Source organism: Thunnus albacares, chromosome 19 (assembly GCF_914725855.1).
Source record: "Thunnus albacares chromosome 19, fThuAlb1.1, whole genome shotgun sequence".
Taxonomy (NCBI): domain Eukaryota; kingdom Metazoa; phylum Chordata; class Actinopteri; order Scombriformes; family Scombridae; genus Thunnus; species Thunnus albacares.
In genome coordinates, this window is record NC_058124.1 from 7,789,626 (window position 1) to 7,817,130 (window position 27,505).

Consider the following 27,505-nt stretch of genomic DNA (forward strand, 5'->3'; position numbering starts at 1 on the left):
TGGCTTTGTGGTGTATTTATTGAAGGACCACAGGCAGTTTATTTCAGTCTTTAGAAATGGTTGTAAAATCAACCTAAAAAATGAAAATGAAATGAAAAAATGATTCAAATCATTATTTACACATTTTGTACACCCACTCAACAACCAAACATAACCAGCACAAGACACAAACCAAAAATGATACAAAAGATGTCAGCTGATGACTCCTAGAGAAAAGATAGCAAGTGAGACAGAGAGAGAGAAGACACAATTAAGATCTTAGTACAATATAAATGTGACACATAACTAAGCAAAACAATCCTTTAAGTAAACTTACATTTACAATAAGAGTTAATATGCTACTCTGGCTGTATTGATGTAACATATGATTGTATGTTTGTTACAATCCCTGCTTTGTTCACATGCATAAACTCACAGATAGGCCTGCCTCAAAGAGAGCCTGAGTAAGTTGAACTTGTTTTGTAAGACAGACCCCTGGTTCTGTGAATCCATTAATCTTGTCTTCATTAAGCTACATTCAAAGATTTAAATCAGTTTGGGCTTTAGAAAGCAAACCTTTCTTATATTATATTATATTATATTATATTATATTATATTATATTATATTATATTATATTATATTATATTATATTATATTATATTATATTATATTATATTATATTATATTATATTATATTATTCATCTTCACCTGCACCAAATATTAAGATACCCACCTCTCCTTTGTCTGGCCATTTTGAGATTCTCCAGGAATCTGGACTTATCTGCTATCACCCGTGTATGATGCTCTTGGGCCAACCTCCTCCCCACAGGCCCACTCTTCACTTTTGCCCAGTCCTCCTCTGTCTACATACAATAGACAATATTAAAATCACTGTCAGTGCCCACAGGTGATCAATCACCAGGGTCAACCATCACAAAACCTTGCTTGTTCTCAGTAAATGACTGTAACTTCTCACCATATCTTTGAGGGCCTCCCCCTTGTAATATCTCTTGGATGCCGGATACTCAATGTCTTTGTCACATAGTCGCTTCAAGCTTGAAGCCACCAAATGCAGCTCCTCTCCATCGTAGGCGTACAGATTTTTGTCCTCACAGGTCATCAGAACAGGGTCACACGGGCAGGAAGTGTCCTCCACTACACCTACGACCTGCATGTGCACTATATCTGGAAGGTAGAATTTGCCCCATCCGTTCACCTTGGCATCTGCGTCTTTGTAAATGGTGTCGTCAAGCCCTCCTATCCTCAACGTTGCGCCAGCTGGATTCTTTAAGGTTAACCTGTTGTGTTTGTATTTGGACACAAACTTTGACACCCAGGCGAGGTAATCTGCACCTGCAACACATGTCAGACAAGAGGAGTTTAATGGAGTATAGAAAATGTTTATAGCAAGATCTTAATGATATGTGAAGCAAAGATGTATGTGGTCAACCTTTTTTTCCATTGCACTGCAGGAAGCTATGCTCATCGAACTGCTGACCTGCAGACCTGAAAGGTAGAAAAGATGACGATCTTGATAAATTTTACAAAAACAGAATTTTAAAAAACACCGTAAGAATAACATACTGTAGTGATGATGACTGTAGGACAAAAAATATAAGTGTCAAAATAGTGACTCGGCTCAGTATATTAATAGTCTCCCTGCTGACATCGGACAGTCTGACTCAGTTGAATCCTTTAAATTGAAACGCAACTCATCTTTTTAGTTTGTTAATTATTCTTATGGTCACTCTGGTGCCCCCATGTTACCATTAACCTTCCAGTGGGTCGGCCTCAGTGTCAATGTAAAACACTTAATGCCAAAGTAATTAAATCTTGTGTCTTGTGCCATCTTGGGACCTTCTCTCTCTTTCTCTTCCCTTCCTTTCCTCAGGACTGTGTGTCGGTTTGGTTCATGGCTCCTGTCTGTATTTGTCCACGCATCTCGGATTCAAGTCTTCTTCATCTTCCAGGAGACTCAGCGTACATTATATGTTGTCTGAAATTACCTGCTTCATTTTGTTTCTTCTCCCTCAGTACGAATGGCATCCTTGAGTCTTCTCTCCAGGTCTTGGTGGGTCCAAAGGAGGTTTGGAGGTCCAGGAAATCATCTTCACTGCCTTCACTCCAAACACTGAAACTTTTCACTTCAATTCATTACATTCATTTCAACTTATTTGTATATGTGTTCCCATTTTAAAGTTTGTGATTTACAAATATATAAATAAAGTTGTCTCGACTGCTGAATTTCTCAAATGTCATTTTTCAGTTCTTTGAGCTGAACAAACCAACTTCCGTTTGTTGTATTATGGCTGTGGATCAAGAATGGCTCAATAGCACGAGGTATCCCATCATGCATTGTATTTAAATTCAAATTCTCAATTTCAACAACGTAACCTGATTGGTCTGTGTCCTTTTATATGTTGTCTCAGATGAGTCACATGGTCTTCTCTCTGATCAATATTAAACCATGATGAATAGTTATGCACTTCAATCACTACCTGTACTCTTTCTAGTTAATGCACTCATACTGTAAGAACTGTACTGAGCAGCGCTGATACTAACCTCATGTGGTTGCCACCAATACCTCAAAAGCTGAAATAATTACATGCTGTAACTCACAACATAGAGATTCAGGTCATTCTGACTCAAAGGCAAAACTCTAGAAATTAAGTTAGATTATCCAACTAAATTTTATTGATTGATTCAGGTCTTCATCCTCCAGGAGATGCAGCCAAAATTTTCTTCGTTGCTCTGAACATCCTACAATATGTTTGCAGTTACCATCTTCATCCTGCTTCTTTGCGCCTCTTCTGTGTCTGTATGAATGGTTTCCTTTAGTTTTCTCTCATGTGTGTACGTGCGGTCTGTGTCCTCATTCTAGTTTTTGTGGTTTTGTGTGTTTGGCAGCACCAGGAAATTGCTCAACATCTTCTTTGATCCATTGTCTTCACTCCAAACACTTTTACACAATGTCTGGAACTTTTTATTTCAATTAAAATTTTAATTAAACTTCAACTTATTACACTTCACATTTACTTATATGTTTGTTATTGATTTAATAGAAATTCTGTTCTTCTATATTATAATTTCCCCATTAAAAATTACAGTTTAGAGTCTGTCCTTATTTAAATTGAGGGTCTAATGATAAAGGGTGTCATAAATTGTTCAAATTTTAAAGTCCTCTAATGCAAATTTGTGGTTTGTGAATGTGAGCTGTATTAATAAAATTTAACCGTTAAATTTCCTCAAAATGTTCTTTTCTCAATCCTGAGCAGCACCTCTATTGTAATGGGGTGGAGGCATTTGACATTTCTGAGTCATATCTCAAAACTTCACCACAAAATGAAACTTTGTTTGGCTCAGTACAACTAACGAAAAGGAGAAAATGTTTTTTTGTGATTTGTGTGTCAACTGACACTTTAAGAACATATGAACAAATTATGTTTATGCAACCATCAGTTTATTTCCACATTCTCAGGTCAAATTTTTCTATTATCTATGATGTTGGAAGCATTTTGTAATTGCTTTACATTTAAACTCCTTGTGTTCAAACAAGTCACTATGAACTGCAGTCCACCTCTCTTCTCAGTTCTCTTATTATATGTCATTACTCATTTAAACCCCCCTGAACAGAATAGAAAACTGGTTCTTACAGGCAGTTCTTCACTGGACCGTTCTCTATCATGGCTGCGTGTCACCTGAAAAACAACATTTTTATTGTTAAAAGTAGTGGCGGGGAAAGTACTCAAACACTTTACTCAGATATTGAAAGTATTAATTCTACAATGGAATAATTTTAAATAACATTTTAAATGATTGTTTCGAAAATGAAAAGTATAATATATAATATAATATAATAAATAATTATAATTAAAATCAGCTTCCCTTGCATTATCCTATTTACCCTTCAAATGGTAAACCACCTTCAGCTTTTGTCAGTGGAAACACAAACGAGTAACGATAATCATCTCAAACGTGAAAAGTATGACCTATACTCACATAAAAAAAATCTAATTTAAGAAAACAATGTGTAAGCTACATAACAGGCGCAAAAAGTGTGTCCAAAATCTTTAACGTATGTCTAACAAACAACATAAAAGTAGTTACCACAGCTGTGGAGTAGACTGTACTTTGCTGTCCTGACAGAAGATAAGAAATGCGGAAATACGACCGTCATATAGTCGCTTCTGTGCTGCCTTCAAGTACCCATCAAACGCTACGTTTAACTGAGACTTCCTTATGTTTTACTTTTCATCCCTCGAGCGGGATCCGACAATATTAAAAACTCTGTCTTGGTGGCAGTTTTTATTTCAAGCAATGAACAATATGTAAATAATTTGCTAATTATTTTAGCCAAATTTTACATTCATAAAACGAAATTACCATCTTATATTTAAACAAACAGATCTAAGCATATATCTTCAAACACTGTCACGTTTAAAAACATGCAACAAAAAATTAAGCAAAACTATATATTTATGCATGCGTGTGTGTGTGTGCGTGTGTGTGTGTGTGTGTGTGTGTGTGTGTGTGTGTGTGTTCATTTTTTTGTTGTTTTGTTTGTTTGTTTTTTTATTTTTCTACCTATTTTTGCATCTCTCTGTCATGGAACTAAACATTTTTGGTTTTATTTCAGTTTTAATTCTTTATTTATAGTGTGCCAATGTGTTATACTGTGTTACATTCCATTCAAAGTCATGATATGATGATCTCTCACATTTTAGACAGAAATCCATGTAAAACAAGATGTAATTGTTAACAATATGTTTATATGTAAAAGAAAAAATGTTATGAACATTACATTTAAATCTAAATGTTAAATTTAAATCTAAATGTATATACAAATACTTTTTGGGGTGACAAGTCCAACTCTATATCAGAGGTGGACTTTGGGGAGGTGAACAAGCAGCTTTAGAAAGAGACAAACCAGAGAGAGACATCATTGAAATCACCAAGAAGTATCTTAAACAGAAGAAAGCTGAGAAGATGAAACTGAACAACAAGCTCCAGGACGCCATCAAGGACTGCAACAGTTTCCACTGTACGGAACAAAGTAGTGATTGAGGTCTATCAGTATATCTTAAAGCTTTTAAAACAGATTAGAAAGCTGTAAAGTTGTTTGTCAAAACACTGTTTCCTCTTTATTTTAAGCATAACCTCATTTTAACATACTGTAAACACTAAGTTTTAACAGGTGATTTTATTGTTTTTTTTCCTCCACTGTGTTGTGTCCCACTGACACAGATGCACCACTACATGTTCAGTTAAAAGTCCAGATTTGACAAGTCAAAGTATAGTGACCTGTTTATGTTAGATCTGGTCTAATGTGGTGTGATTGGGGAAAAAAGCAACAATATCGACCTATTTTCTCTCTTCACATATGCAATATGGATTTTACAAATCAAGTGTGTTTTAAACAATAATTAGCTGCTCTAAATGAATCTAGTTTTTGATCAAGTTTTTGATCTAGACATGGTCTGGATGCAGAAAAAGCAGTAAAATTATCTAAAGTCTAACACCCACTTTCAAATTTGTGAAACATTTTTGTATTATTTCTGTACACAAAACAAAAAGTGATTTCATTGCTTTTTCTCCATACAGACATTAGATCAGGTCTAGCATGAAAACCCCTACATTTACACTTGTGCCAACTGGATTAACAAGTAGACTCCAGAGCCTGTTTAAAACAATCTTTCAGATTTGTGAAACCCTCATTACATATGTGAAAACAGAAAATAGGTTGATTTGCTGTTTTTTTCCCCATCCAGACCACACTAGGCCAGATCTAACATAAAAACCACTATACTTGATAGACTTGGTAGACTGAACTTTTAACTGCTGCCATCTAGTGGTGTATCTGTGTCAGTGAGCTCAACCCCAGAGGAAATACTTTATCATCGGTTAAAACTGCATTATAATAGCAAATGAAATCTTATGTTCTTTTTCTTTCATGATTATCAATCCCAGGAATCTGTATAAACATGTGACTCCATTAACTAATTTGTTGAGTATATAAATGTTGAAATATGTACTTGTATGATGTCCATACTGCAACATGCAGTGTATGAATACAGGGTTGTTGCTTAATACTGGATGTATTGCCTGATCAGTCTCTGCAAAGCACAGAACAAACAGACTTGTTTCAACTTTATGTTTACTCTGCTTTTAATGAATATGTAGATGTGATCCAAATAACATCATGTGGTCCCACACATAGACCTTAATTACTATCATGTTCTTACAGTTTAAAACTGTGCTGCTTATTGTTAAACAGTTTCATGTGCTAAACCTTCTTCTGATTAAGATACTTGATCATGATCCTCTCTCTGGTCCCCCAAAGTCCACCACTGACTTGTCTTAGAACTGGACCTGTCATATGTGTAGAGTACCTGTATATACTGGCAAGTTATCCCATTATCATCTCTTTAGATGGAGTTGTAGGAATTAAACACACATTTTAGTTAAAATCAGTTTGATTTTATTAAAACAGGATCAGCACATGAACCATTAAGTAATACATTTTTAAAGCCACCACATGTGATAAAAGACCATAACCATTTAATTTCTTAAATATTCAATATTTCCACTTGTGGGGTGTAGAAATTATTATCCCATTTAAATTTCATCATGCGCAGCACACTTTTAAGATGTTTCAAAACATCTTCTTTAGCTATCAGCCTGTTCTCCTCTGTGCATGTCTCAGATGTTGGTTGTGCTTGCAATTTAACATCTTCCTCATTTTTGAGCAAGTTGCTCACACTCTCAGCTTCAGCACAGTTACCATAAGGCCACTCCTTGTAAGCCACTTGTAAGTTTAAACCAAACAAATTCACACATGATATGCAAGAAGGCTTTTGCTCTCCTGTATTGAGATTAAACGCCTCACACCTGATATTCTTTGGAAGTATGATTGTTCCATCAAAATATGACTTCTTGACCTTGTTTGGATAGTAGGTCATCACTGCACCAGCTACATAATCATCCCAGACGCCAAAACAGGAGGCAGCAATCATAATTTGCCCGGGTTTTGCGCCAGAAGTGGACATGGAGACTCCATAGTATTTGACTGCATTCAGGATGTTGGTGTTCTGAGAGATGCAGATGGTGGATGGGACCAGTTCATCTGTATTACCCTCCTTCAGTCGATGGATGAGCTGTTGCAGTTTCTTTATTATCATGTCCTCATTCTCTTGTCCTTCCAGGTGGACAATCTGCAAGCAATCAAAAATATTATGAAGCTGTTCTCATGCCCACAAATCAGGTAATATGAACTGGGTCATGCTTTGTGTTTGTGAAATGGAATGATATACAGTACTGTGCAAATTTTAGGTACTTTTGATGTTTAGATGCAATATCATCAGGAAAGCATCTGATTGGTCCCAAATTTAGCATGACAATGACCCCAAATATACAGCCAGAGTCATAAAGAACTATCTTCAGCCACAAGAAGAATAAGGAGTCCTGCAACAGATGGTTTGGCCCCCACAGAGTCCTGATCTCAACATCATGGACTCAGTCTGGTATTACATGAAGAGACAGAAGCAACTGAGACACCTAAATCCACAGAAGAACTGTAGCAACTTCTCCAAGATGCAGGAACAACCTGCCTGTCACATATCTTCAATAACTGTGTGCAGGTGTACAGAGAGAACTGGTGCTGTTTTAAAGGCAGAGCGTGCTCACACCAAATATTGTTTTCATTTAGGTTTCTTCTGTTTACTGAACTTTGTATGATGTTAATTGATGAATAAAAACTATTCATGGCATCATTTTTGAAAGCATCCTCACTTTACTTTTAATGCCTAAAACTTTTGCACATTACTGTACATTAATCACAATCTGTAATATTTGAGGATGTTTAGGTGACAGAACAGTTCTATATAACTTCAAAAGGAAGACATGTATTGTCTTCTGACAAACTATAATCTTACCATGTCTAGCACACATGAAAATGGACTCCGCCTGGGCAGTTGAGAAGAATAAAGGTCAAAAGGCCGAGGGTAGTAGTACTTCAGCGCATCATACATCTCATCATCAGTCACAATATCTTTAGGGGTAAGTGATGGAGTCTTGATCTTTCCCAAAAAGAAGATACTGTGAAGAATCTGTAAGGTCAAAACACATTCAAAGACATATCATCTTCTGTGTTGTTTGTAACTGTGCAAAATACAGCATGAAAGGGCAAAAGATTAGGTCCAAAAACAGTCACCATCAGACATACCTCATCCACTAACAGTGTACTATATTCTGAATCAGTACGGTTATTCAGTTCCACCATTTCCTTGATAATCATGAAAGCATTCCTTATGAAAAAATATTCCTCCTTCAGTAATTCTCCCTTTCTAGAGTAATAAAGACACATAATTTTTAGGGAATTAAGAAGCAGAATGTAACAATAACTGTATGTATTTCAGTAAATCGGTAGACTCACCTCATTTCCATCTGCTCAGTATTCTGATGTAAATTGAAAATCATACATGACACATTAAAATCAAACTTTCCACTGACAACAGAAATGAATTTAGCAATGCAGAATTAAATCATAATAATATAAAGTATTAGCAAAGGAAACCATGTAAAAGCAGCTACTCACCATTGTACAGTAAGTGATTATAAGTAAATGAAACAAAAAGGTTGGAAGAAACAAAGATCCCGCCCTCTGTTTCTACGATTATCAACTACTTCCTTGTTCTAAAACTACAAACGCCTCCAGTAGTTTTCTGATGTAACATAAAACTAAATTGCAGAATTCACAGTATGATGACAGTAATAATGACATATGAATACTTTATAAGCATCAGTTGTATTCATCCACAGCTGAAATGGTGAGAGATTGTTCATCAGTTTTGTTTCTGCTGCAATGTCATAGTGCTGGTTTGCTCACTACTGAACAGAGCAGGAAGTTTTTGTATGTGTGTAAAACACAAGAAGAGTGTAGACACAAATGTCAGATGATAATATCCTGAGTGGAGTGTGGCTCTCTGAAATTAAAGCTGTTTACACCAAGAGCAGATAAAAAGAAAATACAATAGACACCAACGTGAATGCAAAACACAGTAACTCTTTATTGCTGTATGAGTGACAGTATGTCTGTATAACTAGGTGTGGTGCTACGAGTGAAGCAGGGAGTAAGTTCTTTAACTAACTGAAAACAGAATCCTGCTCATGCAGTGACAAGTTATACAATCATGGATGCCGAGAAAGAAACTTACCTTCATCACATGTTTTGTGATTATAACGTGGGTTCATAACTCACCAGCACCGTGGCCGATGTTAAAGCTTTCATGAAGAATGGTTTTCAAGACTTGTGATTTAGAAACGAGAAATTGGCAACACAAAACAACACACACAAGCACAGACTGGTCAACAGTACAGGATTCTAGAGATACACTTTTATGAAGTGTTATAGTCATGTTGGATTTTTCTTCCCTGACCACAGTTATGTTAAGAATCTGTATTAACTTGTAGTAGCATTTTATTTGTTCGTGTTTCTCATCAGTGATTTGGGAATACAATTCATGGAAATAAACATGGGAAGTTTATTCTATGAAAGTGTATGTTTTAAACAGCATTATAATAACAAATTAAATTGTATGTTCTTTTTCTTTCATGACTATCCATCCTGGGCATATGTGTAAATGTGATTTCATTAACTAATTTGTTGAGTATATATATATTATTAACATACGTAATTGTATGATGTCTTTACTGCAACATGCAGTATATGAATACTGGAATACTGGGTTGTTGTTTAGTACTGGATCATCCAGTCTGGATGTATTGCCTGATCAGTCTCAGCAAAGCACAGAACAGACAGACTTGTTCCAACTTTATGTTTACTGTTCATTCACACCCAGAATGGTGAAAGATTGTTCATCAGTTTCGTTTCTGCTGAAACGTCATAGTACTGGTTTGCTCACTAATGAACAGAGCAGGAAGTTTTGTAGGTATGTAATGGCACAAGGAGTGCAAACAGCAACTCTTTATTAGCTCCCGTATGACTCTATATAACTTGGTGTAGTTGTTTACCTGAACTGAAAACAGCAATGGAAAATTCCGCTCATTCAGTATGGGTGACGAGAAAGAAACTTACCTGCATCACATGTTTAGTGATTGTAATGCAGATTCATAACCCACCAGCACTGTGGCCAGTGTTAAAGCTTTCATGAAGAATAGTTTTCAAGACTTATGATTTAGAAATGAGAAATTAGCAATCCAAAACAACACACACACACACTTTTGACCACAGTTACATAAGAATCTGTATAAACCTGTGGTGGCATTTTATTTATTTATGATTGTTTCTCACCAGTTGGGAATAAAATTCATTTTATGGAGAGTTTATTTTATGAAGGTGTATTTTTAAACAACACCGGTAAAGTTCCATTTAGCCCTACTGTATGGGAGTGGTGCCACAATTTTCATAAATGGCTATCTCAAAATCTTGCCACATGAAGCTACATATTTCCTCAGTCCCAGTTTTCAGTACTGACTCTGCACGAACAAATATGTAAATATACTCTCCATGCTTTCACCTGGAAAAATATATTTCTTGTTAAAAGCAGTGGTGGACAAACTACTGAATTTATTAAAGGTTTCACTACCACAATGGAATAATGTGATAGTAATATTATCAGTCTTTTTGCTCTACAAGCAAATTAAAGCAAACAACATAAGAGATGTAAAAACTGGAAAAAGTTGTGTTTTCTATAATCACCAGGTTAATGTTTAAAAAATCTCAAACAGATTGAGCAGGTGTGGTTTTGTCATTAGGACGAAACCACGCCTGTTCCATGATGACAGGTGTTCAGCTGGACTGAGATCTGGTGAGTGTGAAGGCTACAGCATGTGATTTACATCATTTTCATAAAACTATTCACTGACCCTTTACTGAAAATATGTCAGCATGTGCATTCATCTGAGAGTTTATTCAGGTGTTTCCTTCAATCTGTCATCTGACTGTATGATTCCATAAAATTCAAGTCAACAAAAAGCAGGGAACTTTGTGCTTAGATTGGTAACCATGTAGTCATTATGTAATAATATCAAAACAGACATATTGGATGGCTTTGTGGTGTATTTATTAAAGGACCACAGACAGTTTATTTCAGTCTTTAGAAATGGTTGTAAAATCAACCCAAAAAATGAAAATGAAATGAAAAAATGATTCAAATCATTATTTACACATTTTTTACACACACTCAACAACCAAACATAACCAGCACAAGACACAAACCAAAAATGATACAAAAGACGTCAGCTGATGACTCCTAGAGAAAAGATAACAAGCAAGACAGAGAGAGAGAAGACACAATTAAGATCTCAGTACAATATAAATGTGACACATGGCCATAACTAAGCAAAACAATCCTTTTTGTATGTGTGTAAAACACAGGGAGGGCATAGACACTAATGTCAGATGATAATATCCTGAGTGTGGCTCTCTGAAATTAAAGCTGTTTACACCAAGAACTGATAAAAAGAAAATACCATATACACCAATGTGATTGCAAAATACAGCAACTCTATATTAGCTAGAGGATGATTTTTCTCCTGTATGAGTGACAGTATGCCTGTATAACTAGGTGTGGTGCTACAAGTGAAGCAGGAATTAATTTGTTTAACAAAACTGAAAACAGCAACAGAGACACCCGCCCATGCAGTGACAAGTTATACAACCATGGGTGCTGAGAAAGAAACTTACTTGCATCACATGTAATGTGGGTTCATAAATCACCAGCACCGTGGCTGATGTTAAAGCTTTCAGAAAAATGGTTTTCAAGACTTGTGATTTAGAAATGAGTAATTGGCAACACAAAACAACACACACAAGCACAGACTGGTCAACAATACAGGGTTTGAGAGATACACTTTTATGAAGTGTTATAGTCATGATGGACTTTTCTTCCCTGACCACAGTTATGTTAAGAATTTGTATTAACTTGTGGTAGCATTTTATTTGTTCTTGATTGTTTCTCATCAGTGACTTGGGAATATAATTCATGGAAATAAACATGGGAAGTTTATTCTATGAAAGTGTATGTTTTAAACAGCATTATAATAACAAATTAAATTGTATGTTCTTTTTCTTTCATGACTATCCATCCTGGGCATCTGTATAAACATGTGATTCCATTAACTAATATGTTGTTGAAATATGTAATTTTATGTCTATAGTGCAACCTGCAGTATATGAATACTGGGTTGTTGTTTAGTACTGGATGCATTGCCTGATCAGTCTCTGCAAAGCACAGAACAAACAGACTTGTTCCCAACTTTATCTTTACTATTGATCCACACCCAGAATGCTGAAAGATTGTTCATCAGTTTCGTTTCTGCTGAACAAGAAGAGTGTAGACACAAATGTCAGATGATAATATCCTGAGTGGAGTGTGGCTCTCTGAAATTAAAGCTGTTTACACCAAGAGCAGATAAAAAGAAAATACAATAGACACCAACGTGAATGCAAAACACAGTAACTCTTTATTGCTGTATGAGTGACAGTATGTCTGTATAACTAGGTGTGGTGCTACGAGTGAAGCAGGGAGTAAGTTCTTTAACTAACTGAAAACAGAATCCTGCTCATGCAGTGACAAGTTATACAATCATGGATGCCGAGAAAGAAACTTACCTTCATCACATGTTTAGTGATTATAATGTGGGTTCATAACTCACCAGCACCGTGGCCGATGTTAAAGCTTTCATGAAGAATGGTTTTCAAGACTTGTGATTTAGAAACGAGAAACTGGCAACACAAAACAACACAGACAAGCACAGACTGGTCAACAGTACAGGATTCTAGAGATACACTTTTATGAAGTGTTATAGTCATGTTGGATTTTTCTTCCCTGACCACAGTTATGTTAAGAATCTGTATTAACTTGTAGTAGCATTTTATTTGTTCTTGTTTCTCATCAGTGATTTGGGAATATAATTCATGGGAATAAACATGGGAAGTTTATTCTATGAAAGTGTATGTTTTAAACAGCATTATAATAACAAATTAAATTGTATGTTCTTTTTCTTTCATGACTATCCATCCTGGGCATCTGTATAAACATGTGATTCCATTAACTAATTTGTTGAGTATATATATATTATTAACATACGTAATTGTATGATGTCTTTACTGCAACATGCAGTATATGAATACTGGAATACTGGGTTGTTGTTTAGTACTGGATCATCCAGTCTGGATGTATTGCCTGATCAGTCTCAGCAAAGCACAGAACAGACAGACTTGTTCCAACTTTATGTTTACTGTTCATTCACACCCAGAATGGTGAAAGATTGTTCATCAGTTTTGTTTCTGCTGAAACGTCATAGTACTGGTTTGCTCACTAATGAACAGAGCAGGAAGTTTTGTAGGTACGTAATGGCACAAGGAGTGCAAACAGCAACTCTTTATTAGCTCCCGTATGACTCTATATAACTTGGTGTAGTTGTTTACCTGAACTGAAAACAGCAATGGAAAATTCCGCTCATTCAGTATGGGTGACGAGAAAGAAACTTACCTGCATCACATGTTTAGTGATTGTAATGCAGATTCATAACCCACCAGCACTGTGGCCAGTGTTAAAGCTTTCATGAAGAATAGTTTTCAAGACTTATGATTTAGAAATGAGAAATTAGCAATCCAAAACAACACACACACACACTTTTGACCACAGTTACATAAGAATCTGTATAAACCTGTGGTGGCATTTTATTTATTTATGATTGTTTCTCACCAGTTGGGAATAAAATTCATTTTATGGAGAGTTTATTTTATGAAGGTGTATTTTTAAACAACACCGGTAAAGTTCCATTTAGCCCTACTGTATGGGAGTGGTGCCACAATTTTCATAAATGGCTATCTCAAAATCTTGCCACATGAAGCTACATATTTCCTCAGTCCCAGTTTTCAGTACTGACTCTGCACGAACAAATATGTAAATATACTCTCCATGCTTTCACCTGGAAAAATATATTTCTTGTTAAAAGCAGTGGTGGACAAACTACTGAATTTATTAAAGGTTTCACTACCACAATGGAATAATGTGATAGTAATATTATCAGTCTTTTTGCTCTACAAGCAAATTAAAGCAAACAACATAAGAGATGTAAAAACTGGAAAAAGTTGTGTTTTCTATAATCACCAGGTTAATGTTTAAAAAATCTCAAACAGATTGAGCAGGTGTGGTTTTGTCATTAGGACGAAACCACGCCTGTTCCATGATGACAGGTGTTCAGCTGGACTGAGATCTGGTGAGTGTGAAGGCTACAGCATGTGATTTACATCATTTTCATAAAACTATTCACTGACCCTTTACTGAAAATATGTCAGCATGTGCATTCATCTAAGAGTTTATTCAGGTGTTTCCTTCAATCTGTCATCTGACTGTATGATTCCATAAAATTCAAGTCAACAAAAAGCAGGGAACTTTGTGCTTAGATTGGTAACCATGTAGTCATTATGTAATAATATCAAAACAGACATATTGGATGGCTTTGTGGTGTATTTATTAAAGGACCACAGACAGTTTATTTCAGTCTTTAGAAATGGTTGTAAAATCAACCCAAAAAATGAAAATGAAATGAAAAAATGATTCAAATCATTATTTACACATTTTTTACACACACTCAACAACCAAACATAACCAGCACAAGACACAAACCAAAAATGATACAAAAGACGTCAGCTGATGACTCCTAGAGAAAAGATAACAAGCAAGACAGAGAGAGAGAAGACACAATTAAGATCTCAGTACAATATAAATGTGACACATGGACATAACTAAGCAAAACAATCCTTTAAGTAAACTTACATTTACAATAAGAGTTAATATGCTACTCTGGCTGTATTGATGTAAAATATGATTGTATGTTTGTTACAATCCCTGCTTCGTTCACATGCATAAACTCACAGATAGGCCTGCCTCAAAGAGAGCCTGAGTAAGTTGAACTTGTTTTGTAAGACAGACCCCTGGTTCTGTGAATCCATTAATCTTGTCTTCATTAAGCTACATTCAAAGATTCAAATCAGTTTGGGCTTTAGAAAGCAAACCTTTATTATATTATATTATATTATATTATATTATATTATATTATTCATCTTCACCTGCACCATAGATTAAGATACCCACCTCTCCTTTGTCTGGCCATTTTGAGATTCTCCAAGAATCTGGACTTATCTGCTGTCACTCGTGTATGATGCTCTTGGGCCAACCTCCTCCCCACAGGCCCACTCTTCACTTTTGCCCAGTCCTCCTCTGTCTACACACAACAGACAATATTAAAATCACTGTCAGTGCCCACAGGTGATCAATCACCAGGGTCAACCATCACAAAACCTTGCTTGTTCTCAGTAAATGACTGTAACTTCTCACCATATCTTTGAAGGCCTCCCCCTTGTAATATCTCTTGGATGCCGGATACTCAATTCCTTTGTCACATAGTTGCTTCCAGCTTGAAGCCACCAAATGCAGCTCCTCTCCATCGTAGGCGTACAGATTTTTGTCCTCACAGGTCATCAGAACAGGGTCACACGGGCAGGAAGTGTCCTCCACTACACCTACGACCTGCATGTGCACTATATCTGGAAGGTAGAATTTGCCCCATCCGTTCACCTTGGCATCTGCGTCTTTGTAAATGGTGTCGTCAAGCCCTACTATCCTCAACGTTGCGCCAGCTGGATTCTTTAAGGTTAACCTGTTGCATTTATATGTGGACACAGACTGTGACACCAAGGCGAGGTACTCTGCACCTGCAACACATGTCAGACAAGAGGAGTTTAATGGAGTATAGAAAATGCTTATAGCAAGATCTTAATGGTATGTGAAGCAAAGATGTATGTGGTCAACCTTTTTTTCCATTGTACTGCAGGAAGCTACGCTCATCGAACTGCTGACCTGCAGACCTGAAAGGTAGAAAAGATGACGATCTTGATAAATTTTACAAAAACAGAATTTTAAAAAACAGACCAGACTATTGTACCATAAGAATAACATACTGTAGTGATGATGACTGTAGGACAAAAAAATATATGCAAGTGTCAAAATAGTGACTCGGCTCAGTATATTAATAGTCTCCCTGCTGACATCGGACAGTCTGACTCAGTTGAATCCTTTAAATTGAAACGTAACTCATCTTTTTAGTTTGTTAATTATTCTTATGGTCACTCTGGTGCCCCCATGTTACCATTAACCTTCCAGTGGGTCGGCCTCAGTGTCAATGTAAAACACTTAATGCCAAAGTAATTAAATCTTGTGTCTTGTGCCATCTTGGGACCTTCTCTCTCTTTCTCTTCCCTTCCTTTCCTCAGGACTGTGTGTCGGTTTGGTTCATGGCTCCTGTCTGTATTTGTCCACGCATCTCGGATTCAAGTCTTCTTCATCTTCCAGGAGACACAGCGTACATTATATGTTGTCTGAAATTACCTGCTTCATTTTGTTTCTTCTCCCTCAGTACGAATGGCATCCTTAAGTCTTCTCTCCAGGTCTTGGTGGGTCCAAAGGAGGTTTGGAGGTCCAGGAAATCATCTTCACTGCCTTCACCCCAAACATTGAAACTTTTCACTTCAATTCATTACATTCATTTCAACTTGTTTGTACATGTGTTCCCATTTTAAAGTTTGTGATTTAGAAATATATAAATAAAGTTGTCTCGACTGCTGAATTTCTCAAATGTCATTTTTCAGTTCTTTGAGCTGAACAAACCAACTTCCGTTTGTTGTATTGTGGCTGTGGATCAAGAATGGCTCAATAGCACGAGGTATCCCATCATGCATTGTATTTGGATTCAAATTCTCAATTTCAACAAAGTAACATGATTGGTCTGTGTCCTTTTATATGTTGTCTCAGATGAGTCACATGGTCTTCTCTCTGATCAATATTAAACCATGATGAATAGTTATGCACTTCAATCACTACCTGTACTCTTTCTAGTTAATGCACTCATACTGTAAGAACTGTACTGAGCAGCGCTGATATGAACCTCATGTGGTTGCCACCAATACCTCAAAAGCTGAAATAATTACATGCTATAACTCACAACATAGGGATTCAGGTCATTCTGACTCATTTTATTGATTGATTCAGGTCTTCGTCCTCCAGGAGATGCAGCCAGAATTTTCTTCATTGCTCTGAACATCCTACAATATGTTTGTAGTTACCATCTTCACCCTGCTTCTTTGCGCCTCTTCTGTGTCTGTATGAATGGTTTCCTTTAGTTTTCTCTCATGTGTGTACGTGCAGTCTGTGTCCTCATTCTAGTTTTTGTGGTTTTGTGTGTTTGGCAGCACCAGGAAATTGCTCAACATCTTCTTTGATCCATTGTCTTCACTCCAAACACTTTTACACAATGTCTGGAACTTTTTATTTCAATTAAAATTTTAATTAAACTTCAACTTATTACACTTCATATTTACTTATTATATGTTTGTTATTCATTTAATAGAAATTCTGTTCTTCTATGTTATAATTTCCCCATTAAAGATCACAGTTTAGAGTCTGTCCTTATTTAAATTGAGGGTCTAATGATAAAGGGTGTCATAAATTGTTCAAATTTTAAAGTCCTCTAATGCAAATTTGTGGTTTGTAAATGTGAGCTGTATTAATAAAATTTAACCGTTAAATTTCCTCAAAATGTTCTTCTCTCAATCCTGAGCAGCACCTCTATTGTAATGGGGTGGAGGCATTTGACATTTCTGAGTCATATCTCAAAACTTCACCACAAAATGAAACTTTGTTTGGCTCAGTACAACTAAGGAAAAAGAGAAAATGTTTTTTGTGATTTGTGTGTCAACTGACACTTTAAAAACATATGAACAAATTATGTTTATGCAACCATCAGTTTATTTCCACATTCTCGGGTCAAATTTTTCTATTATCTATGATGTTGGAAGCATTTTGTAATTGCTTTACATTTAAACTCCTTGTGTTCAAACAAGTCACTATGAACTGCAGTCCACCTCTCTTCTCAGTTCTCTTATTATATGTCATTACTCATTTAAACCCCCCTGAACAGAATAGAAAACTGGTTCTTACAGGCAGTTCTTCACTGGACCATTCTCCATGATGGCTGCTTGTCACCTGGAAAACAACATTTTTATTGTTAAAAGTAGTAGTGGGGAAAGTACTCAAACACTTGACTCAAATATTGAAAGTATTAATATTACAAAGGAATAAAATAATACGATGCCACAGAGTATGTGCCTTTTTCACAATTATTTAATGAACTGCATCAATAGAAAGGAACTAGACAAATGCCAGTTCAAAAGACAATGTAATACTGTATTTCAGGGGTGTTAGTCATGTGTGTCTGTCCATCAGTGACTGACGGAATGATGAAGTTACGCCATTGGTCGGCCAGCCGAGTGTTGGAGTTTCCATATTGGCCGTTGCTTTCAAAATTAATCGGCGCAAACCGTTTTCAATTACATCTTCAGGGGGCGTTTATAGCAGTTCCACTAACTGCAGCTCAGTCTGCATCTGGACTCCGACGACATGACTGCACGAATGTCGGAGGAGCGTGTGGAGGCATTGTTCGTTCGTGTATAGAAACAGAAAGTCGCTGGTGCTGCAGCTCGATTGGCTGCCTTGATATGAGCACCGTTTAAATTTTTGAATTTGTGACCCCTACTCGTCGCACCAGCAGTTTAGTCCGCGTCACCAGGTATCCCAGCATGCTTTGTGCAGCGAATTACTCGCTTCCCATAGACCACATATGCGGATTATGTCGACAGTCCGTTCGCGTACAGTGCGGCCACACCTTGAGTCTTAGAAAAACGAGAGACATCAGCTGATAGAAACTGATGAAAGAGCAGGGGTAGATAACACATAATTAGAATAGTTATAATTACAATTAAAATAAGTCCTCTTTCATATCAAACATCCGAAGATAGCCTATGAGTGGAAAATATTGTTCTTGCAACTGCATTTATAACATTTTTTGACTCAAACGTAGCTTAAGCATGTCATGTGATATGCTACTTCAGTAATTATTACTGCAACCACTACAGAAAATTGCAGATGAACATTTAATATCCAGGAATTCACATAATAGACACTACCACTGACTATCCCTGTAACACACTGGCAGCAGTCTTTGAAATAGAAAAAAACAAAAAGAGACTTTTTGTTGTGAGTTGTGAGATGACTAGCAAATGTGACAACAAAAAGTACTATTTAAAAAACACCTTTATAAGTACTTGTCGTAAGAATAATTTTTCAAATTAACGTTTTTATGATTTAAGGCCAGAATCATTCATCATTAACGATAATTTCAAAATGCTCTCATGTAAATATTTTTCATATTGCATCATTTTAATAATCATTTAGCTACAATTTGTAAGTTGTAGCAACTTAAATGTAGCCCACATTTAAAGTGATCGTTTCCGAAAATTAAGTCTATAATTATTGAGACTTTCAAGTCAAAATATTTTTTCAACTTATGCGGCCATGTTGTACACAGGATGACGTCGATCCCCTTATACGTTTTCACAAAAGTTTCATAAAATTGTAGCTCTACTAAATGTTGAGTAAAAGGTTTAGGCTATCAGGGTGTAGCCTATTAGTTACTCGTAACATAACAATTAGCTTTCCTTGTATTTTCCTATTTACCCTTCAAATGGTAAACCACCTTCAGCTTTTGTTCTTTCCTGTCTCAACAACAGCGGGAACCATAAACGAATAACAATAATCATCTCAAATGTGAAAAGTATGACCTATACTCACTTATAAAAAAATCTAATTTAAGAAATCAATGTGTAAGCTACGTAAGAGGCACAAAAAGTGTGTTCAAAATCACTAACGTACATCAAACAAATAGCATAAAAGTAGTTACCACAGCTGTAGAGTAGACCGTACTCTACCGGAGTCTTCACGGAAATTTGGCAGTCATGCGGTCCCTCCCATGCTGCCTTCAAGTACTCATCAAACGCTACGTTTTACTGAAACTTCACAATTTTTTATGGATTAGTTTTCATCCCTCAGGCAGAATTACATACTCTGTCGTACTGGCAGTTTTGTGTCTTTCCCCTTTTTTACGAATCAGTGTTATAGAGATTCTTCATGTAAAATTGGGCAAGTAAAAGGAAAAAAGGCAGGCCTCCCGATGTTTCACTGACTTTAATGCAGTTTTGTTTACATCATTCTCCATTTCCAATAACAACACGTATGGGAAACGTTTCGTGACATCAAAAACCATGACTTTCTTCGTCGTCCTTGCCACAACAACGGTAAATCATTTATTTCTGATGTTTTTTCAAAGTAAATTCCGATATTTGACTGTGTCCGTGAAGGCAACAAGATAATGTGACGCAGATGTTTTAATTCATCGGTCCAGAGCACATTTGACACGGATTTCGTATCAGACTGAGATCAATTTGTTTAAGAATTCCAAATATTAGTTAATTTCAACGCCGAGTGGCTTTACAAAGACATTTGTGTATAATAATAAATTCGCGTAAACAGTAGAACAGACTGCGCATGTGTGGCGGAAGCCGTTTGTGCGCGAGCCGGAAGCTCTAACGTCCTTTCTGTACCCAGACTGCCATCATGGTGAGTTCGCCATGAGTGTTTTAGCGTTTCAAAGTCTAATTTCTTTCTAAATATATCATTGTCCTGCAACAAAAAATAGCCATGTGTGTTCCTAACACACTCATACGCATATTTATTGAGTGCTTGAAACTGACGGGTTGGTTTATTGTACGTTTTAAGGACCTATCGGTAAAATGTCGGATATCGGCCGCTGTACAACGTGGTCCGGCAGGCAGGCAGGGCCGAAAATTGCTCGGCGAAGCTAACAGATGCCCTGTTTTATCTCAAGAACATTGACTTATATCGTGCGCTTACGAAATTGTTTCATTTTAATACACATTGTACCTATTGTCAAACATGGTCCCATCTTGTGAACGGCGCAATGCGAACGTAACGAGTCGTTAGCTGTAACACGGGCTAGTTAGCTAACGTACAAGATACAAGTCTAATCCATTTCAATAATGACTTCAACATTGACCTGTTGGGTTGTCCATTAAGTAGAAAGTTGCAGTAACACTTACCCAACACAGCACTTTCTCTACCTCACACACTACTCTCCTACCTGCCCGGTCCATTTTGAATTTCAGTCATCGCTGAGTTGTGAATCTGTTTTGTTCTCAGGTGTTCAAGCGCTTTGTTGAGATTGGCCGTGTTGCCTACGTCTCTTTCGGACCCCATGCCGGCAAACTGGTGGCCATCGTCGATGTCATCGATCAAAATAGGGTGAGTGCTCATGAGGACAGTGGATTGATCAGTGTGAAAACTTGACTTTGGCTCGTTTGGTGTGTTAAATGCACTTGTGCTGTGCTTTCCAGGCTCTTGTTGATGGTCCCTGCACAGGCGTGAAGAGGCAGTCCATGCCCTTCAAGTGCATGCAGCTCACAGACTATGTCATCAAAGTACCACACAGGTGAGCGGAAACACCGGTCAAATCCTGGATACCAAAAATCCTGTATTAAGACTTGTAGAGAGACAGTCACTTTTGTGTGTTTGTTGGTCACTTAAGACACATGAAGTTGAGCTAAATACAAATAGGTTTATTTATGAATGGACTAGCTGCTGCATATGTGTGGCTCCCATGTGACCACCTTCCAATACATCTTGAGTGATCAGATACCAGTGTGTCCTCAATATATTTATAATGCAATCTCCATCACACAAGATCATTTTAAAATCACTTTGGATATGGCCTTATTTTCTAGAAATATTACATTAATGTAGTTTTAAGTGACGATACGTCAATGTGTGTCTCAAGTGATAGTAATTGATATGTGTGATGTTTCACAGTGCCCGTCAGAAGTTTGTGAGGAAAGCCTGGGAAAAGGCTCAAGTCAACGAGAAGTGGGAACAAAGCAGCTGGGCCAAGAAGATTGAGGCAAAAGAGAAGGTAAAGGCTATGATTTTGCTTTTTTTTTCTCAGTTCCTTGTCTGTGTCAAAACTATTAGTGAATAATATTCATCCAGTATTATAATATCAATTCCAATATTGACACATGAACAACATTTTGATTTTTAGGAAGTGGTTGATTAAGGCACACAAACACTAGTTTTCTTGTGGTTCTGCTGTTGGATTTCTTGGCTTCCGTGGCAGCGGGTACTGCAACACAATACAGCTCTGCTGTTGATGATGTCTAGATTGTGGTTTTAGAATTATAAGTTGGTTGTTAAGCAAATAGTAGGTTTGGTTATTTGGCCAAAAGGGGTATTGCCATTAGAGCTGCAACGATTAGTCGATTTTCTGAAAATCAATTGGCAACTATTTGTTTCAGCCATTTTTCAAGCAAACATGTCAAACATTTGATGGTTCCAGCTTTTTGAATGTGAAAATTTGCTGTTTTTCCTTGACATGTGACCCTAAATTGAATATCTTAGCATTTTACTTGTAGTCAGACAAAACAAGTTAATTGAAGACATCACTGTGACCTCTGAGACATTGCGAATGCCATTTTTTTACTATTTTTAACATTTCATAGACTAAACAATTAATCAAGAAAATAATTAGCAGATAAACCGATAATCAAAAAGTTGAAAACAAACTCACACTGTTTTACTTGCAAGTTAATATCTAAAAATTAACTAATTTGCAAATTAACTTGCAAGTCAGACAGTGTGCGAGAGTTTGTTTGCAACTCTTTGATCTGTTCACCCCTCTCCTACGTACCTGTCTTATGAAAAAGATGTGCGAAGTGTTCTTCTGATCAGATATTAATCAATAATGAAAATAAGTTGTGGCCGTAATTACCATGCAAGTGGCCTTGTTGTAGTTTCCCTTTTTTTTTAACTACAGCTGAACAGAATTATTTTGTGAACAGTAGGTTAACATCTGCCAGCTTACAGTTTTCTTATTTCACCGTAGCAGGAATCCATACAGCATTGAGTCACTTGTCTGACCAGCTGGGGGGTATCTAGGATATTGAGATGTTCTGGTGGGGTGCCAGTAGGAGTTTGGTGGTTTGTACCTGATAGCGGAGTGTACATGTAATTTCATACGACGAAACGGCACATGCTGCTTGTGCAATAAGACAAAATGCAACATATACCAACAGTGTGGTGCTAATAATTAAAATTCAAACTGATTTTAATCAAGTACTAATGTAAGATGTGCAGCTGAACTGTGACTCTGATAATGATATGGCATGCAAAGCTGATCAGTCACTTTCTCTCACAGTGATCAATTTAGGTACTAAATGGCCGTATCAACTCATGAAACAGGACCCTTACTGTTTTAAAATACTAGCTGTGTTTCCCCCTGGAAAGTCAAGTTTTTATTTCCTATATGTGCATTGATGTTGGCAGAGATTATTTTAGTGGAGGCGGCCCACCTCTTCAACAGCTATAGGAAGTTTGCCTGAATGATGTCACATACACCAGAACAGACAGTTTTTCTACCTGATATTTATCTGTAAGTGTAAAATCATTAAACTAAACCTCCATACAACTAATTCTCAATAAGAAGCATCATCATAGCAGTGATGAGTTCAGAACAGAATCCACACCAGCTTCAGGGTTTGAAGCAATCAAAGAACTTGTTATGGTTCAAAACAGTAAACTGCTCATGCTGTATCACTGACTTGCTAGGAGTATGCACACACATCCAAACCCAAGAGGGCAAGAGTGCTGGGCTGAAAGTGAGCGAATGTCGAAATAAACAGATAAACGGCTCGCACACTTCAGGGCTCTAGTGTCCACTTAAAAATATAAGTATATAAACATATCACTGATTTATCATCCTCATTTTCTTTGCAGAGGGCCAAAATGTCTGACTTTGACCGCTACAAGGTGATGAAGGCCAAGAGGATGGTAAGTAAAGCAGAAAGACAAATCAGCTGTATAGGCTGGTGTCAGCATGCAAAGTAATTTTGGTTTTACAGCAAAAGTATCCTGTTCACCAAAAGTTAAAACTTAAAGAAACAAAATTCAAGAGAGTAAAATATGTTGTAGATTGTTTTCAGTGTGGTGAAATAGTATTTTCATTGTTCATGATTAATAAGAGGGCAGTTATAAGGCTGAGAGTTATTCATGCATCCCTAGTGCTGCCTGTTTCTTTACTGTATTTGTTGTTGCTCCTCAAAATTTAAACATTTAAATGTGCTGTACATTTCTTTACTGTGTTGAAATTGTTAGCAATATGTCCTCATTCTATTAATATTCTAGATAAATTCATTCTCTGAGGTGAATGTCCTCCATTGGCTGATAGTTTGATTTTTTTTTTTTTTTTGATTTTTTTTTTTTTTTGCCCTCAACACTCCGCTGTGTCTGTTCATGCTACATGTGACTTGATGCAATTCCTTCCATTTTAATACCCTTAAAGTTAAGCATGAATTCTTGACTCACATAGTTCATACCCACCTTCATGATACTGATGAGTATGGTTTGTTTTCGTGAGGCCAGCTCTCAGATAGACTGGGATTATTATGGGCCAGGCCTTGTTATACTGGTATTATATACAACTGCGTTACATGTGATCACTGTCACAGCCTGTTGAAGTGGCTGAATAAACAGCTGCAACTAGTAAAATTAATGATGGGTCAGTTTGATGTAATTGTGCCAGTGAGTAAGCATTGACAATAGCTAGTATTGTTAATGGTCGCTCATTGGCAGGCAAATCAAAAGTGCTCATTAATTTTAAAAGCTGCAGCTCGAGCTGCTGCAGTGTCTCGTCTATGTAAAGGGTGCTTTGCTCTAAGTGTAGACAAATGTGTGTTCCTACAGCAGTTATGGGGTATATTTTAATCATGGACTTGCTCTTTGTTTCTGCAGAGGAACAAGATCATCAAGCATGAGGTGAAGAAGCTCCAGAAGGAAGCAGCAAAGAAGTGAACAGTTTTCACAAAATAAATTTCCTGTTCAATTGTTCATCTGTGTCCTGTCTTCTTCTTTTGCCCAGTTGGCAGAGCTTGTTGTGGCTCATTAGAGATTTTTCCACTTCGGTGGGTCATTTATTTGTAATCAACTTTATGAAAGAACTTCAGAAGTCTTGCCTGTAATGGAAAAAATGATATAAAATCTGAATTTAATGATTTTGGTAAATGCTTTGAAGGAGAGTGTTCTTGTCACAGCAAAGTGTTTAATAGGTTTTTTTGGTTTTTTTTAGTTAAAATCTCCTCAGTGCTGAAACTAGTTTGAATTCATAACTAATGAAAATGCCTTTAAACAAGAAGGGTGCTGGTGAATGCACTCGTGAACTGAACTCATTCACAAAATATTTATGTATGACAGGTGTTATTTTGTGGCATACACATCCTTTGTGGACTTGGTATTAGCATGATTGACATGAAATACTCAGCTGTATGCAGTGTGTTAAATGCAGTCTAAAGTCCTTTATATTGAGTTGTGAGCCTCATACAGATCAATGATTCAGCTGCTCAAAAAGCCAAAAGGCATGTTCCTAAAGTGCCCACTGATGTTCAGTCAGTAAGTTAAAAACAGGAAGAGCAATAATGACACTGGAGAAAAGGCAAAAAGGAACTTAGTCTCACTAATTCACAGTATGTTTTCACTCAAATGAGTTTTAACTTCAAGCTACAAGGTTGTTAATAAGGAGCAGTCAAATTCAACTTGAAAGGGCTTGTCCTTTAAAGCGTTTTGAATCTTCCTGAAATGCAGAGTATTAAGTTGTCCAGTTATATTTGACTGTCTGTGACAACAGCTTTCTTCCAGTATGTGGCATTTTTTCCTGTGCTGTGGGAAGAGTTTCTCAGCGGAAGAGACTTCAGACTGTGGTCTCAGCTAAAAAAAAATGTGTGTTTGTTTTTCCCAGCAGGAGTACATACAATAATATTTCTCACCTAGAAACCCAGTGAATTGTGTAAGAAGAACATAGAACTGAAAATTTTTGGATTGTTTGAACTTATGCATGACAGAGTTCCTGCAGAAATATCTACTTAGCTGTTGACCTTCAGTTTTATGAACTTTTATACTGACATGTTCTGTTTATTACCCCTCTGTTCTTACTCTTTGTGTGTGACTCAGTTTGATCAGGACTTTGTTTTGGTTTTCTCTACAGCTCTGGTAGCTGTATGATAAGATGAGGCAAAAAAAAAAATGTTTCTAGTGTGTTTTTACAAAATGTCCTTTCCTCCAATACCCACTAGATGGCAGTCTAATACTGAAGCTTAACTCCTTTGTCTCCATTTCTACTTAGTTAAAAATAAGCAGTGGTGGAAAATAACTAAGTACATTTACTCAAGTACTGTACTTAAGTAAAATATTTTTTAGGTACTTGTACTTTCCTTGAGTATTAACATTTGATGCTACTTTATACTTCCACTGCACTACATTTCAGAGGGAAATATTGTACTTTCTTCTCCACTACATTTATTTGACAGCTTAAGGAATTATTCAGATGAAGATTTGACACAATGAATAATATAACAAGTTTTTAAAATACAACGAATTGTTAAAGATGAAACCAGACATCTTACAAAAAGCAGTGTGTAGTCAGGGTCACATTTCAGATGTCTATCAGTTGTTAACAGCTCCACCAAATAGTGATTTTTCCCTCTAAACTTCTCACATGGTTTCATGTAAATAAATGTTCAAATGATCCAATATTTCACCAAAAATCAAAGATTAGAGAAAAAGTCCAAAAACTGAAAACAGATTTGTGTATTTTTTCTTCTTTCCGCTCCCATTAATCATCTCACGACCCCTCAGACTTATCTGGTGACCCTTTGGAGGGGCCTGACCGCTAGGTTGGGAACCACTGGACTAAACTAGCTAACTGTATATAAAGTAGTTCAAACTAGCTCCACCTCCAGCAGCTACAACAGTTAATCTAATGATGTCATATATAATAATATATCAGTCAGAGGGACCAAGCCAGTACTTTTACTGCAATACTTTAACTACATCAAGCTCATAATACTTGTGTAGTTTTACTTACTTTTTCATGCAGGACTTTTACTTGTAATGCGGTATTTTTACATTGCTGCATTGCTGTATTAGTACTTGTCCTTAAGTAAAGGATCTGAATACTTCTTCCACCACTGAAAGTAGCAGATAAAACAGGTAATGATGCCTGTAAGTTGGTTTGAATCTCCTGAATATGAAGCTCTGGTCTGTTCAAAGTAAATATTGGGAGAAGCTGTTTGCTGCCAGCTTCTTCTAGTGTTGCAGTTGCTCTAGTGTCGCCTAATCTAAACTCCGCACTGGCTTTGACGTGAAGCAGATGATAATCTAATAGATCCCATGCGTGTAACTCTTACATAACAACACACTTGAACATTGCCCAGCTGGTACAGTGCAGAGAACAGGGACACACATGTCAGCACACCTCCCCTCTCACCATCCACCACCAGGTGTGAGTCCTCCCTGGTAGCTTTGCAGGCCCTCACTCAGTGGTCTGGTCTCTATATGAGACGTACACAAGCTGATAATGACCCATTGTCCTTTTTGTAGTCCAATAAATGCTCATTTTATCCTCGCAGCTCATTTATGTTGTATTCATCAAGTTATGATTCAAACATGAACACGTGTCAGGCAAAGAGCAGTCAAAAGACAAAA

At 36.8% G+C, this 27,505-nt stretch overlaps 4 protein-coding genes across 8 annotated transcripts; 1 reads left to right on the plus strand and 3 right to left on the minus strand.

Annotated features, from left to right (window-relative positions):
• LOC122970525 lies at window positions 1–3,685 on the minus strand. 2 transcript variants are annotated; one of them, XM_044336687.1, is made up of 5 exons: window positions 3,635–3,685; window positions 1,432–1,487; window positions 958–1,334; window positions 715–844; window positions 1–206 (listed from the first exon to the last, which is right to left on the minus strand). In XM_044336687.1, exons 1-5 carry the CDS (start codon window positions 3,664–3,666, stop codon window positions 193–195), a joined length of 609 nt encoding a protein of 202 aa, XP_044192622.1. In that variant the 5' UTR covers window positions 3,667–3,685; the 3' UTR covers window positions 1–192. The 2 variants fall into 2 exon arrangements, with proteins under 2 accessions (XP_044192622.1, XP_044192620.1); XM_044336685.1 differs by having other exon boundaries at window positions 1,432–1,511; window positions 3,635–3,679.
• A 2,795-nt stretch (window positions 3,686–6,480) lies between these two features.
• On the minus strand, window positions 6,481–8,884 carry LOC122970524. The gene is made up of 5 exons (XM_044336684.1): window positions 8,575–8,884; window positions 8,413–8,435; window positions 8,203–8,323; window positions 7,913–8,086; window positions 6,481–7,192 (listed from the first exon to the last, which is right to left on the minus strand). The coding sequence occupies exons 1-5, from the start codon at window positions 8,575–8,577 to the stop codon at window positions 6,548–6,550; spliced, it is 966 nt and encodes a 321-aa protein (XP_044192619.1). The 5' UTR covers window positions 8,578–8,884; the 3' UTR covers window positions 6,481–6,547.
• Window positions 8,885–14,466: 5,582 nt separating this feature from the next.
• On the minus strand, window positions 14,467–19,896 carry LOC122970526. Of its 4 annotated transcripts, none has more exons than XM_044336689.1 (6): window positions 19,806–19,896; window positions 18,008–18,052; window positions 15,824–15,879; window positions 15,350–15,726; window positions 15,107–15,236; window positions 14,467–14,672 (listed from the first exon to the last, which is right to left on the minus strand). In XM_044336689.1, exons 2-6 carry the CDS (start codon window positions 18,034–18,036, stop codon window positions 14,659–14,661), a joined length of 606 nt encoding a protein of 201 aa, XP_044192624.1. In that variant the 5' UTR covers window positions 18,037–18,052; window positions 19,806–19,896; the 3' UTR covers window positions 14,467–14,658. The 4 variants fall into 4 exon arrangements, with proteins under 4 accessions (XP_044192624.1, XP_044192623.1, XP_044192625.1 ...); XM_044336688.1 differs by having other exon boundaries at window positions 19,778–19,853; XM_044336690.1 differs by lacking the exon at window positions 19,806–19,896 and adding an exon at window positions 19,583–19,641.
• A 518-nt stretch (window positions 19,897–20,414) lies between these two features.
• rpl14 (ribosomal protein L14) lies at window positions 20,415–24,856 on the plus strand. The gene is made up of 6 exons (XM_044336692.1): window positions 20,415–20,521; window positions 21,122–21,223; window positions 21,316–21,410; window positions 21,788–21,887; window positions 23,747–23,800; window positions 24,761–24,856. The coding sequence occupies exons 1-6, from the start codon at window positions 20,519–20,521 to the stop codon at window positions 24,818–24,820; spliced, it is 414 nt and encodes a 137-aa protein (XP_044192627.1). The 5' UTR covers window positions 20,415–20,518; the 3' UTR covers window positions 24,821–24,856.
• The last annotated feature ends 2,649 nt before the right edge of the window (window positions 24,857–27,505 follow it).

Bases quoted from the DNA above. Each gene is read 5' to 3' on its own strand.
- LOC122970526 (XM_044336689.1), bottom strand. From the start codon at position 18,036: ATGGAGAATGGTCCAGTGAAGAACTGCCT. The intron at 15,727-15,823 runs GTTGACCACATA...CATGTGTTGCAG, and splicing joins GCAGTACAATGGAAAAAAAG to GTGCAGAGTACCTCGCCTTG. The intron at 15,237-15,349 runs GTGAGAAGTTAC...TGTTGTGTGTAG, and splicing joins GGGAGGCCTTCAAAGATATG to ACAGAGGAGGACTGGGCAAA.
- rpl14 (XM_044336692.1), top strand. The intron at 21,411-21,787 runs GTGAGCGGAAAC...GATGTTTCACAG, and splicing joins GTCATCAAAGTACCACACAG to TGCCCGTCAGAAGTTTGTGA. The intron at 21,888-23,746 runs GTAAAGGCTATG...TTTTCTTTGCAG, and splicing joins AGATTGAGGCAAAAGAGAAG to AGGGCCAAAATGTCTGACTT.
- LOC122970525 (XM_044336685.1), bottom strand. From the start codon at position 3,666: ATGATAGAGAACGGTCCAGTGAAGAACTGCCT. The intron at 1,512-3,634 runs GTAAGAACCAGT...AAATTTATCAAG, and splicing joins GGTCCAGTGAAGAACTGCCT to ATCGTCATCTTTTCTACCTT. The intron at 845-957 runs GTGAGAAGTTAC...TATTGTATGTAG, and splicing joins GGGAGGCCCTCAAAGATATG to ACAGAGGAGGACTGGGCAAA.
- LOC122970524 (XM_044336684.1), bottom strand. The intron at 8,324-8,412 runs GTGAGTCTACCG...TTATTACTCTAG, and splicing joins ACTGAGCAGATGGAAATGAG to AAAGGGAGAATTACTGAAGG. The intron at 7,193-7,912 runs GTAAGATTATAG...GATTGCTTGCAG, and splicing joins TTTCATGTGTGCTAGACATG to ATTGTCCACCTGGAAGGACA.